Below are 14,447 nucleotides of genomic sequence, written 5' to 3'. Positions count from 1 at the left end.
AGGCACCTTATAAACACCATCTTATTCAGTCCTCACAAGAATCCTATGCAGGAAAGCAGAATTTTTTTTCAGTCCTTGAGTTACAGAAGCAAGGAAGGTTGAGAACACTTCCCCTTAGTACCCAGCTAGGATGTGAGCCCAGGGTGCCCCTTCTAGGATGTGAGCCCAGGGTGCCCCTTCATTGCCCTCAAAAGGGTTCTAATTATATCTTTGTACTTATTTGGATTAATGTCTCCTGCTCCTCAAAACCAAATTGTGAGCTCCACAGGGGTTGGAACCATGGCCGCTTTTGTTCATGGTGATCCCTAGTGTCTAAAATGTGCTCAATAAAATCAGACTGAGTAAATCTCAGTGGTTTCTCAGGAGCTCATGTTCAGTGTGAAAGAGGAATAAAATGCCAATTACCTCATTATTCTTTATGACATAGTACCCACCTTGTAGTTTAGAGGAGAAATATATATTTGGAATTCAGAAGAGTATAGATATAATGCTTGGGGACACAGGCTTCAGAGCAGGCAGATCTGGGTTCAAATCCTGACTTGAGCAGTCTGTGACCTTGGCTAAAGTCATCATTTCTTCACCTATAATATTGGATAAATACCTTGCAGTTGGTGAGAGGATGAAATGACATATGCAAAGTCCCCAATACAGCCATTGGCACACCATCCCAACAAAGGGTCCCACTGTCAAACATAACAAACAGAAAACTCTTCCAACTCGTGGTAGATGTTAGGTCTGCTCAGATCAAACCCTAGCTCAGGCATGAGCACCTACTGAAAATGGTAGAGAGAAATTAAGCCTGGATTTTCTCACTCAGTGGGTGATGCTCAGGGGAGCAATGCTGTTGACTAGGCTCAAATTTGCATTCTTTGTTTCAACCCTTGATTAAAGATTCAATGCAAAGTATTCAATATATCAAATGAGGCCACATGATAAAGACTGCAAGCCGGACGACCCTCCCCAGCCAGGGCTCAATGGCCCCACCTCCACGCAGGTGGAGAGCATCCTCCCTAGGATGCAGGCCACCCGGCTGGGGAGGGACTCTACCCGGGCCCAGACTCTCAGGCCACGTGCACCCTGAGATGGAGGGGGTGAGCATTTGGGGCTTAGAGGCTTTCTTTCCCACTGTTCAGAAGCTGTAGCTGCCAAAAGCAGAGAAGAGACCAACATTTGCAACAGCTCAAGTAACAGAGGATCCATTGGACAAGCAGATGCCCTGGGATCTACTCTGTGGACAAGTGCTCCACACAGCTGCTGGGAACCTGGCACTCCACTCTGCTTACCTGTTGCCTGTGGGATGTCTCATTTCCCACTGAACTGACCAGGCATTTGCCGGAGTCTGTGCATCAGGGGATGACACACAGCCTGTGTGGACAGTGTGAGTAATGTAGGCATTAGTCAAACTAAAGGGCATTATTTGTATTTACAATAAGAGACTTATGGGGAGATCACCTCATTTAAGGAATGTAGATGACGGAGGGGAGCCAGCATGTCACCCCAATGTCGCCACAATTTATGAACTCAGGAGCATAACTCACTTTTGTTTGACCAGTGGGGTTAGAATAAGGCCCCCACAAGTTCAATTCAGAGCAGGCCAGTTAGTCCTTTATAAAACTGCTTACAAAGATCATAAATCATAATCTTGGCCCTTGGCCATTATGAATGTGGAACGGAAGACCATAAGTAGCTCAGTTAGCCATGAACGCGTGTTCCCAATTGGAGTCGCCATCTTGACTGAAGTGGGAGGGCCTCGTTGGCAGGGGCTAGGCAGACAGGAGGAATGGGGCAGCTTTGGGAGCAACTCCTAAACAAGTGTGCAACCTTTCTCCCATCACGTGGCTACTTCCTTTGAAAAGATGGATCAAAAGAAGGCTGACCTTTTTTCTAGTCGAGGGAAGGTGGGGTAAATCTGGGGCTAGGTGAAGCGCCAACACTACCCCATCAGACTTTGTGACACGGGGCAGTGCATTATATCATTCTTGTCTGCAACTCCCGCATCTGGGAAACAGTGTCAGATGCAATCATCTCGGACTTCTTCGGTCCTAAAGTTGCTCACTCTGCACCTGGAAGAACTACAGCGAATCACAGGTGCCTTGCTCTCATTCATTCAAGTCACATCTTCGATTAACGTCTGCCATGGCTATAAATGTAGCATTTATTCCAATTTCCTTATATTTTAAGAGTATTTTTTTGTTACTTCTGGATTTCACTTTAAGTGCAATATTGCTATTTACTTGCCCGCTAAGTTCAAGGATTGCTAACATTAGTCTAAATTATACATTGTTTTACTTCTCAATCTATGAAACTACTTTTAATTCTTCTCTCTTTTCCCTTTCCTTTCTTCTGGGTAGAGTTCCTCTCTGAGCTAAGAGCCAAAGCTACCGGGGGCTATCTGCTGGGGTGTGCAGGGAACCGTGCTATTATTCAAGTAACAGACAGGTTTAATTTTCTAACTGGAATTACATCCAGCCGAGAGCCAGTAGAGATGCATACCTTAACTTAGGCACACTATTAGAATGCAAATGACAAGAACAGAGCAGAGAAAGTGTTTTTAAAGAGGATATTTAGGAGTCTGGGCAGAAATAAATTAAACGTATCAGCCTGAGCATCTTCCTAACGGTGAGGATGTAGCAGATTCCTCATACTTAATCTGGCTCCCAGACCTGAACCACCGAAAAGAAAATGCGCAAATCAAGAAGGGTTGCTGAAGATTTAGGTAGCTTTTACTCTTCCAAAATCTGAAAGCAAGTTGGGTTTGGGAGCAGCGGTAATTAGGCTGCAGTGTCCGGTTATCTTTTCAAAAATAGCACAGAGTGTCACTCAGAAAATAAAGGCTTGGCTTAAAATCCCACCTGGCCCAGGGCAGCTCCGAGTGCCCCCGCCCCTCTCACTGCCTCTGGGGTCCTCTCCACACGGTTGCGGGCACTGTTTCCAGGACAGTGCAAACCACCAAAGCAGAGAGAGGGGGCCAGGTTCGCAGTACCAGCAGTCAGCTGCCATGGGGCAGAGTCGTGAACACCTTCCTCGAGGTAAATCTGTTAACACCACACAAGCAACTCACTTGTGACAAAGCTGTTCAACAACTGGCTACTCTGGAGTGTAGAATATTTTTAACTAGAAATTTTAAAAGTTAAACTTGCATGAAATGTAGGTACTGCTATTGGAGAAATATCATAAAACATCTCTTTAATGTGAACACTACTTCATACAATGAAAAACTATTTACAGTGTGTTGCTTCCAGACAGGTTGCCATTCCATCGCATGGCTACCCAGCGTGCATCTTCAGCCGGGGAGCTTCAGTCCTGTATGTTCTCCTTGTACTCGATGGCTCTCCAGGGCCCCTGGGGACTCGGGGCATCTGTCCACTTACATTCTCCCTAGTAATTATGGCTCAGCAGGCATGCCACCAAAATCATCTATAACCCAGAGACTCTGGCAATTATCTATAAACAAAATGCGTAGATTAGGTTTCTCTCCAATAAATACTACTTTTGACAATACAATCCATTTCTGTCTCAAGAAATTGTTTTCAGCCAGGGAAAAAAATTTTTTTTTTCCCTCATGGAACTAGAGCGAATAGTCTTGCTGTTCACACTGGAACTGTTAGGATGTCTTTGTATACAAATATAGCATATTTTGGCCAGGAATATAATTTCTTGTTAAAGGGTTTATTTGCCTTCACACGCAGAATTGCTACATACATTCACAGTTTTAATAGACTGTAATTAGCTATTCCAGTTGTGCTTTAAAATCCCAAGTATTATTTTCATTAGTGAGTGCAAAGCAAATGTCCCATTTGACTACAATTGGTCCTAGAGTTATAAACTCCATAATGGTTTCTAGAAAATTCCTTCAATCTCCAGTTTCATCATTTGCTTTTTCAGGTATGACTTCCAGGCTCCGGCGCGGCTTCTGAACGTCGGCATTTTCTGTGCCTGGTTTATTCAGCCCACATGAAAGAGCAGCATAATGGATTTGTTTCAGGTTCTCCAAAGTCTCGTTCTTAGCGTATTTCAAAAGATCCGCTTGTCCCTGTAACAAGACACGCAATTAAATGTTAGGTGTGACAGGACTTCTTGCTGCAGTCTGACATTATAGGTCTTCCACTGAAACAGAAATATTTTGATGCTGCAAGAGGACATATATATTATTTGATTCTGGCTCTGCATCCGAATAGGTCAATTTTAATAAAAAAAAGTTTGTTTTCCCAGTTTTCCACACCAAACTCCAAGAGTGTGCTGCCTCTTCAGTCCTTTCTATTTAACAATCTGAACAGAATTCTGTGTGTGTGGTCCACTGCTGTCTACCCTAGTTAGAATTATATCTTTTGCTAAATTGTTTGGCCCATCTTGGTTTTTCCCTTTTAAGGTTTGCTTTATTTTTGGCTTTTCATTCTGAAATAAGTATAAATTCACAGAAGGACACAAATATAGCACAGAGAGGTCTTATATACTTTTTCCCAAATTTCTCCCAATGGTTCCATCTTACCTAATATCCAAACCAGGCAGCTGACACAGGTGCAAGGCATGTGTATAGCTCTGTGTCACTTCCTCCCATGGGGGAGTCACATAACCACCACCGCAACCAACACATAGAGCTGATCTGCCGCCACAAAGATGTCCCCGGTAGCATGACGCCATAGTCACACCCATCTCCATCCCCCCCACCATCCCTAGCCCCGTGACCACCCTGAGTCTGTTCTCCGTTTATAAATATGTGCTTTGGAGGCAAGCTTTGGCAGATAGGCCCACAGCAGGTTTTCACTGACTATTTGCTAGAGAAGGAAGGAAGGACGGGATTCTTTACTTTGGATAAACTTTCTTAGCCAAATTTTAATTTCTTTTATAGGGTGTGGCCATCAATTTGACATATATGCAGTCTAAGCACATACAGGTCAAAACACAATGCAATAGACTGAAGCGCAGTCACCAGGAGTCTGTCAGCCTCATCACTCTTTGACATTTTGACCAGAGCATTCTTTTGCTGGGTGGGTGGGTGGGGGCAGCTCTCTTGTGCATCTTAGGCTGGTTAGCAGCGTCCCTGGTTTTTATCCATTAGAGACCAGTAGCACACCCTCAGCTGTGACAACCCAAATGTCTGCAGATGTTGTCAAATATCCCTGGGGGTTGAAACTGCCCATATATCAGCCAATCATTAAGATTACTGGTTAGGAGAAATGATGTGGTGCTCCACTGGAAATTCCAACTTTCCTACTTTGTTTTTTTGTTCTGTTTTTCCTTCCTACCTTTAATCGCCTTCCATTAATAGTCTTTCTACTTATTCTATTAACTTCTCTTCTTATTTTTCTTGTTTGCTATTTTTTTCCCTTCCCCTCAGGCTCTAAATTTACTCTATTATTCTCTTTATCATCCCTCCATAGTTTGGCTTTTTCTTTGTCATACTTATATTCTTGGTACGATCCCTTCTTCCTCCCCTTCTGGGTTTTATTTTGTTTTGTTTTGTTTTTTAACTGCCTCCCAATGTGCATCTCCATTAAAGTACTCCCGTACAACAAAAGCTGGGGGCCAGCTGCCAAGGGTAACAGGTAAGGACTTAGCTTGGCAGCAACTGGACTATAATCAAATCTCAGTCTCTGGTGAGACCAAATTACAATGTAATTTTAAGCTACTTGGAGGCCAGAATCCATAGAATGGTTTGCTGTTTACCACTTACTGTTCATGATTTTCCTGCTTTACAAAGACCTTTAATTAATAACTATAAATAGATGTTCCACTGCTTAGTTTAATTGAAGGAACTTCATTTTTTATTCATTCTTACTAGTCACTGGATTCATATACTGAGATATTATGAGCAGTAAGGTCTTTGCATATAATATAGCATATTGTGCCCAAAATATAATTTCTTGTTAAAGAGTTTATTTGCCCTCACATGTGGGATTGCTACATATATTTATGGATAATAGATTGTAACTAGATATTCCATTTGTGCTTTGACGTTCCAAACATTGCTTTTTAAAATTAATAACTTTATTATTTAGAGCAGTTCTAAGTTCACAGCAGAAGCGTGCAGTAAGTGGAGAGGTAGCCCATATGCCCCTACCCCCACAACAGGCACAAACGCCTCCAGGACGGACACCCTGCCCCACCGTGGTATGCCCATTCGTTGTAACCCATGAGCCTACACCGCACACTGACATCACTCAAAGTCCACAGTTGACGTTACGGCTCACTCTTGGTGGTGTACATTCTACAGGTTTGGACAAACATCTAATGACCTGTATGCACCATTACATTATCACACAGAGTAGGTTTCACTGCCCTCAAAATTCTCTGCGATCCACCTACTCATCCCTCCCTTCCCCCGAATCCCTGGCAACCACTGATCATTTTACTAACTCAATAGTTTTGCCTTTTCCATAATGTCCTATAGTATGTAGCCTTTTCAGATGGGCTTTTCTTTCCCTTAGTATTATTATGCATTTAACTTTCCTCCATGTCTTTTATGCCTTGATAGCTCATTTGTTTTTAATGCTGGATGTACCACAGGTTATTTATCCATTCACCTACTGAAGGATGTCTCAGTTATGACCAAGTTTTGGCAATTATGAATACAGCTGCTATAAGCATCCATGTGCAGAATTTTGTGTGGCGTAAGTCTTCGATTCATTTTAGTAGATACCGAAAGGAGTGTGATTGATGTATCATACAGTATGTTTAGTTTTGTAAGACACGGCCATACTGTCTTCCACAAGGGCTGGGCCATTTTGCATCCCACCAGCAATGAATGAGGGTTCCTGCTGCTCCACATCCTCACCAGCGTTTGGTACTGTTAGTGTTTTAGATTTTGGTCATTCTAATAGGCAAACCTTGATGTGTCATTTTTGTTTTAATTCACAATTTTCTAATATTTAACATTGAACAACTTTTCACATACCTACTTGCCATCTGCATATCTGCTTTGGTAAAGCGTCTGCTCAGGTCTTTTGTCCATTTTTAAATCAGATTGTTCATTTTCTTATTGTTGAATTTTAAGAGTTCTTTGTATATTCTGGGCAACAGCTGTTCATCAGATGTGTCTTTTACAAGTATTTTCTCCCGGTCTGTGCCTTGTCTTGTTCTCTTATCTTTTGCAGAGCAGAGATTTTTAATTTTAATGAAGTCTGGTCTTATGAATTCTTTCATTTATGGATTGTGCTGTTGGTGTTAGATCTAAAGAGTCATCACTGTACCCAAGGTCATCTAAGTTTTCTCCTATGTTATCTTCCAGGAGCTTTATAATAAGTTTCCATTTTACATTTATATCTATAATCTAACTTAATTTTTGTGCAGGGTGTAAGTCTGTGTGTGTGTGTGTGTGTGTGTGTGTGTGTGTGTGTTTGCATGTGGATGTTCAGTGGTTTCAGCACCACTGTTTAAAAGAATATCTTTGTTCCATTGTATTGCCTTTGCCCCTCAGTCAAAAATCAGTTGACTGTATTTATGTGGGTCTATTTCTGAGCTCTCTATTCTGCTCCACTGATCTAATTGTCTATTCTTTCACCAATATCACACTGTCTTGATTTCTGGAGCCTTATAGTAAATCTCAAAGTAGTGTCAGTCCTCTGACTTTGTTCTTCTCCTTTAATACTATGTTGGTTATTCTGGGTCTTTTGCATCTCCATATAAACTTCAGAATCAACCTATCAACATCCACAAAATAACCTGATGGAATTTTGATTGGGATTGTGTTGAAATCTCTAGCTCAAGTTGGAAAGAAATGACATCTTGAAAATATTGAGTCTTCTTAACCATGAATAGGAGATGTCTCTCCATTTTTTCATTTCTTCTTTGATATATTTCCTCAGAGTTTTATAGTTTTCCTCATATAGACCTTGTACATATTTTGCTAGATTTTATACCTAAGTATTTCATTTTTGGAGGTTCTAATATAACTGGCATTATGCTTTTAATGTCAAATTACTCTTGTTCATTTTTATTATCTAGGAAAGTGATGGACTTCTATACACTAACCTTGTATCTTGCAACCTTGCTATAATTGTTTATTAGTTCCAAGAGTTTTTTGTCAATTCTTTTGGAATTTCTACAGAGACAATCATGTCATCTGTGAACAAAGACAGTTTTACTTCTTCCTTCTCAATGTACACCTTTTATTTCTCTTTCTTGTCTTATTGCATTTGCTAGGACTTCTAGCACACTGTTGAAAAACAGTGGAGTCAGAGAATATTCTTGCCTTGTTCCAGATCTTAGTGGGAAAGGTATGAGGTCTCACAAGTATGGTAATAGTTAAAGGTGTTTTTTAGATGTTCTTTATCAAGTTGAGGAAGTTCTTCTCTATTTCTAGTTTGCTGAGAGGTTTTTGTTTTGTTTTGTTTTTTTAAAATCATGAATGGGCATTGAATTTTGTCAAATGCTTTTTTTCCAATCTATTGAGATGATCATGTAATTTTTCTTCTTTAGCCTGTTGATGTGATGGATTACCTTAATTGATTTTCAATTATTATGCCAACCCTTCATACCTGGTATAAATCTCACTGGACATAGTGTATAATTCTTTTTATACATTGCTGGATTCAACTTTTTAATATTTTCTTGAGAATTTCTGCATCTATGTTCATAAGAGATACTGATCTGTAGTTTTCTTGTAATGTCTTTGTCTGGTTTTGGTATTAGGATAATGCTGGCCACGTAGAAGGTCTGAGAAAGTATTCCCTCTGCCTCTATTTTCTGTAAGAGATTGTAAAAAAAAACTGGTATGATTTCATCCTTAAATGTTTGCTAGAATGCACCAGTCAACCCATGTGAACTGGTGCTTTCTGTTTTAAAAGGTTATAATTAGGCGTGCCTGGGTGGCTCAGTCAGTTGGGCATCTGCCTTCGGCTCGGGTCTTGATCCCAGGGTCCTGGGATCGAGTCCTGCGTCGGGCTCCTTGCTCAGTGGGGAGTCTGCTTCTCCTTCTCCCTCTGCCTGCCGCTCTCCCTGCTTGTGCTCTCCCTCTCTCTCTCTGTCAAATAAATAAATAAAATCTTTTAAAAAAAGGTTATAACTGTTCATTCAACTTCTTTAATAGAAATAGGTCTATTCAAATTGTCTATTTCTTCTTGTGTGAGTTTTGGTAGATTGTGCCTTTCAAGAAATTGGTCCATTTCATCTAAGTTATCAAATTTGTGGGAAGAGAATTTTCATCATATTATTTTATTGTCCTTTTAATACCCATGGGATCTGTAGTGACGTCCCTTCTTTCATTTCTGATATTATTCATTTGTGTCCTCTTTTTGTTTTTCCTTCCTAGTTAGCTTGGCTAGAGACTCACTGATTTTAATGATATTTTCAAAGAGCCAGCTATCAGTCCTGTTGATTTTCTCTGTCAATTTCCTGAGTTAAATTTCACTGATTTCTGCTCTCATATTTTTAATAAAAATTAGTGGGTCTACATTCAAAATGCTTACTTGGCATGTCCTCTTGGACTTCACATTTCCAAAACTGAGTTCCTGATATCCTACCAGTTTCTCTAACCAGCTCCTCTTAGGTTAAGACAACTCAGTTCTCACAGTGACTTAGACCAAAGGCCCCGGTACCAACTTTGAGTCCTCTCCTTTTCCTGCATCTCTCACCCCACTTGTCAGCAGCCTCCTTTGCCTCTATCATTAATACATGTATACACATATACAGGTTCTCGGGACTTCTTCGCACCTTCATTGCCACCACTGCAGCCTGAACCACCATCACCTTTCTCTGAGTTTACGACAATGCCCTTCCAACTGGCTACCCTGCTTCTCTTTTCTCAACCAGAGAGATGCAATTACATGTAGTCAGAACACATCTCCCCCACCCTTCTGTGACTCCTCACATAACTCAGTGAGAGAGTCCTTTACCACAGCCCTATATGTCCTGCCCCTCAGCTGTCCTCACCCCCTTGATCGCCCCACCTTGTTTGCTTAGCCACTGAGACGCTGGGCCCCGAAGTGCTCCTCAGACACAGAAGATTCTCTCTGGCCCAGCCTCAAGGTGGTTCACTCAGCATTCCCTGTGCAGGGCAGGCCCTTGCCCAGAAAGGCACACAGTTTGCTCTCTCACCTCCTTTAGGCCTTGACTCCCTGATCACCTTTCCAAAATGAAGACCACTACTTGCTGCTCACAGCCCTCCTTGTCCCTTCCTGGCCTTGCTTTCTCCAAATGCATACCACCGTGTAACGTTCTCTGTTGCTGTTCACTGTCTGTCTCTCCCATTAAAGGTGAGCTCCATGAGAACAGGGGTTTTTATGTCTTCAGATCACTGTTGAGCCCTCCCCGCTTCAGGCCTAGAACTGCACCGGGCATAGGACATGGGCTCAAGAAACAGCCTGAGTGAATATAATGAGAGTAAAATGTGAAAGTCACCTCTTTCACCCTCACAGCTGCCTCCCAAAGACATGCTGCACATTTTCCTCTGCATTTATATATATTATGAATAGGTATTTTATTTTAGTTTTATAGAAAGGGAATCAAGCAACTATCAGATTCTTCAGTTTCCTTTTTGTTCACCAAAAATCATGCCTTGGCAATCCTTCCATGTCAGCCTAATACAGATCTGCCACAGGAGGATGGGGCCTTTAAATACAAAAATCCCCAGATGGTACAGGATAATCAATGTGGTAATAACAGAATTCTTTGTCTGGTTGAATCTTCTGTTTCCCAAGTTCAGACAGGTCATTACCGTATCTTGGACAGACAAGGTATTCAGCCGCTAGCCCAGGGAGACACAAAGGACCCCCTACAGGCCATAAACCCGGGCTGGGGAGCTGCTGAGCTTTATCCACATTACTTATATTTTGTTCTGTGCATCTAAAACTGCATGTCTGACATGTCTCAGGATTGCGGCATCCAGCAGGAGTAAAGAACAATTCCGAAAGAGATGATGATGGTGTTTGCTGTAGCAGTGTTCACATCTCATTGCTTCAGAAGACTTCGAAAGAGCAAAGGCTATTTAAAACACTGCCGCCCACTGACACAGGGTATCTGAAGACTCCTACGAAACTGGCTTCGCAATGTTTCCAGTTGAGAAACTCAAACCCTATTTGGTTTCACACATTCTGTTTTGAATTTCATAACTTATTTTATTTGGTTTTCATCATGAAAGAGTTATAACAACCTTAGGTCAAAATATTTAAGGTTCCTACTTAGACTCAGAACATAATCTTTAAAAGACAGAGCTAAGGGCAGGGCTGGATCCCAGCAGCTCTTGCTGAGAGTCTGCCCCGTGTTCCTTCTGGCCCTGCCAGTGGCTGCCTGAGATCGGGTCAGAGGCTGGAGCAGCTGGGAAAGGAATGATGACGGCAGATACCAGACACCAGAGCCAGCGTCCCAGCCATACTCAACACTCGGCCAACCAGCAAACTTTCTGACCATAAAACATGTCCTAGCTTTGAATGTATGTTAAAAATACTTCCAGGCACATCTGTTAGTGCTGCATAGTTTTTGAATCTAAAATTAACAATCCCAATTCACTGCTTTTATTTAGACCTAGAGCTAAAACAATAGGAATTCTATAGTTCAGTTATTTTTTTTTCCAAAGCGTTTTCTATCCAGCTATCTCTTAGAGAAGACCAGAGTTGCCTTCCTACTGAGGTGAGTGAACCAGAATGGCCACAAAGACTCCCCCCGACCTCTGCTACCAAACCATGCAGTGGCCACGTGGCTGAGAGCTGGAGTGGGCAAAGACGGCCACCTGCCGCTCCTGGGAGTTAGCAGACACGCTTCTTCCAAATTACAAGCAGTGGGCAGGAAGAGGAAAAAAGAGGACCCTCGTACCATTCCGGGAGTCTGAAGGAGGCATGAAGGCAGTCAAATACTTTTTAATTTAATGCAAATAAGAACGTAGTTATCAGTATCTGGTTTGACCTCCGCATGTCCGGGGCCCATACTGACTTTTGGGTTGTTCTGGGGCTAACCTCCCCAACCTGAGATGGTTCCCTTGGATAGTAATGGACCAGGCTGCCTCCTTCCTGCTTCCTTATCCACTCAGGAACACAGAGGGGAACACAGCAGCTTCTCGGTACCCTCACTGATACCTTCTGCTCCCTCAAGAGATGAAGCTAACTCTGGGACAAAGAGACGGGGGCAGACACCTAGAGACCACCAAGGCCCAGCAGGAAGATAGACTGCCACCCCGTATGAGCCTAGCACCAACCCGCAAGCTGGGCCCTTCCTCAGCAATTTGCAATGCATGTGTCCTTATTTTTCCTGTCACCCTGCAAGTCTTCAAGAGGCCTCCCGTCTCCTCCCTCATCATCACTCTGAGAAGACAGCATGGGGGTCTAGGGTTCTGCTGCCGCCTCTCACCAGAGCATCTTCCGCAACCCAAACCAGGGAATCGAAACTGCAAAACCCTAACACAATCTCATGACCAGGAAACATGACTGCTGTGTACCAGGCACGGTATTAAGCCATTCACAAAGACTATCTCATGAGAGTCTCTCAAGTGTGCCAGACGTACTCTTCCTATCCCCTTTTATAGATGAGGAAACAGAGCTTAGATTAAGGGCTTCGCACAAGGCAGAGTCTACACAGCAAATTACACTTAAACACACACAACTTCTTCTCTGTGTGTTCTGTTTTCTTTTTGGATTATCCCAACCACTGGGCCCAAACGATAGAGCTGAGCCCCACATGTGACATGTGACACTTTCAAGCAAGCCAAGTGGAACATCCACCATCCTCTCTAATGTCCTCAGTGTATCACCAATGGTGCAGACAATCCACTCTTCCTGGGCTTAAACACGGGCACAGAAATACACATTTCCCTCCATATTTGTTGAATGAGGAGGGAGTGAACACCACAATGGTGGGGCTGTGGGGATCTTGGCTCCTGGTTCTAAGCCGCCTCACTTCACTCTGACAGCTCCCCGAGAGGCCTGTGTGGCTGGCGAAGGCTGCAGCACGTTCATCCACGTTACAGAAGGACTTCTTCCCACTGAAGTCTCAGTAAGTCTTACACTTGAAAAAAGATCCCCTGATCATCAGTCCCCTAACGTTAAAGCAACAGAGTGGCACGTGCTTCTCTATAGGACACTGAATTCATTTTAAATATTTCATGATTTTTTCTGTCCTTCTAGCTTCCATGACATTCATTCGCATGTTGGAAGGGAGGGGAATGTGAACTGTCTATAACCTCATCTCTCTGCAGAGGAAGACTCTGCTGCGGACCCCCCAAAGGGCTCCCGGGTGCTGGCCAGGTGGATGGGGGGTTCCAAGAGTGTGAGAATAGCTCTGGGAACACGGCTCCTAACCCTTGCTTTCTCCCTTAATCCAAAGAGACGTGCCAGTTTTATGGATGCAGTGTCTGGATCACGCAGGCATGGTGGGTGGGCGCCGAGACCTCGCACCTCGATCCCCTCGCCCCTGCCAATATTTTGGCTATTTCATCAGCCTGATAGCTGTTCCTCAATTTCACAATGGTGGTGCTCAAAGGTTTATACAAAGTTTAATTTAAATTTCTAAATATAGGATGCGATTTAAATTCAGAATGGATGTCTCTCACCTCAGAAACAAGTTTACATTTCACTCAACAAAGATGGAGGGTGGCGGGCTCCCAGGAGCTCCCAGGCAGCACCGTGGAGGAGGTGTGGTGTCTGAGTTGGGCTCCGACAGACGGGCAGGAAAGGATTTCAGCAGGCCCAGGGTGCTATGGAGGACGCTGCCTTCCACACATGACTCCATGACTCCAACAAATGATGCCTTTGGGGCTTAGCCATGGCTTAGTAGCATGATTTCTATACTAGAAAGCTTTCTGAGCTCCAACTAGGCTGACATCTCCCTCTGATAATGGGAATGGCCACGGGGAGGGCTAAATTTCACACTGGTGGTAAGCGCCAGCCCCCTGCCCTGGGAGAGGACCTCGCCTGACCCAGAGCCGGTGGCCGGTGGCTCGGGTGGCAGAGCTGGGGTGAAGGTACTGGAGGCTCCAGACAGTGGAAGTGAGTCAGGACTGAAGCGCAGAGACAGGAGGTCAAGAGAGGGTTCCAGGCAGTGGACCAGGACCAGAGGAGAGGGTGGTGTGCCTGATGGGTAGAGAGAGCGAGGGGATGTTGAGGGATGAGCAGGGCCAGATCATGTGTGTGGAAGCTCCTGAAAACACTAGTAAAAACAGCATGCACAAGTACTTCCTTCGCACCGTTAATCTTTTAAGCACAACTTTTGCATAATTAAACATTAGCTGAGAGATCACAAATTCCACATTAGTGGAATCCAATGTCTGAGGTTTTATTGTGTTTTAAATGTTTTAAACAGCCCGCCTAATGACAAACACTACTGGAGTCTGGTTTTCTGAGCTGTGCTGGAGTCTTCACAGGCTAAATAGAGGAATGGCTTTCAGCCAATTATAGATTTTTCAGGAAAACAGGCAACATAATACATCTCCTATGATATGTAACATAACTAAAGGATATTACCATCAATAAAGAAAAAGAGTTGCACAAAGACCATCACAGTAATTTTCGGAAAAGAAACAA

At 43.2% G+C, this 14,447-nt stretch overlaps 1 protein-coding gene across 3 annotated transcripts in view; it reads right to left on the bottom strand.

Annotated features, from left to right (window-relative positions):
* Positions 1-3,169: 3,169 nt before the first annotated feature.
* PLCL2 (phospholipase C like 2) overlaps positions 3,170-14,447 on the bottom strand; it is a 185,130-nt gene continuing 173,852 nt past the window's right edge. The window contains exon 6 of one of the 3 annotated variants that reach the window (XM_028099115.2): positions 3,170-4,033. In XM_028099115.2, the coding sequence (XP_027954916.1) occupies positions 3,854-4,033 (180 nt within the window). In that variant the 3' untranslated portion in view covers positions 3,170-3,853. Of the gene's footprint in view, positions 4,034-8,803; positions 8,963-14,447 lie in introns of those variants that run through there. The other 2 variants (XM_028099116.2, XM_088026293.1) reach the window with 2 other exon arrangements.

This window comes from Eumetopias jubatus, unplaced genomic scaffold, assembly GCF_037043125.1.
Source record: "Eumetopias jubatus isolate StellerSeaLion01/CBP00866 unplaced genomic scaffold, mEumJub1_p1.0 scaffold_1, whole genome shotgun sequence".
NCBI lineage: Eukaryota > Metazoa > Chordata > Mammalia > Carnivora > Otariidae > Eumetopias > Eumetopias jubatus.
This window is presented reverse-complemented; position numbering and strand designations above follow the sequence as displayed.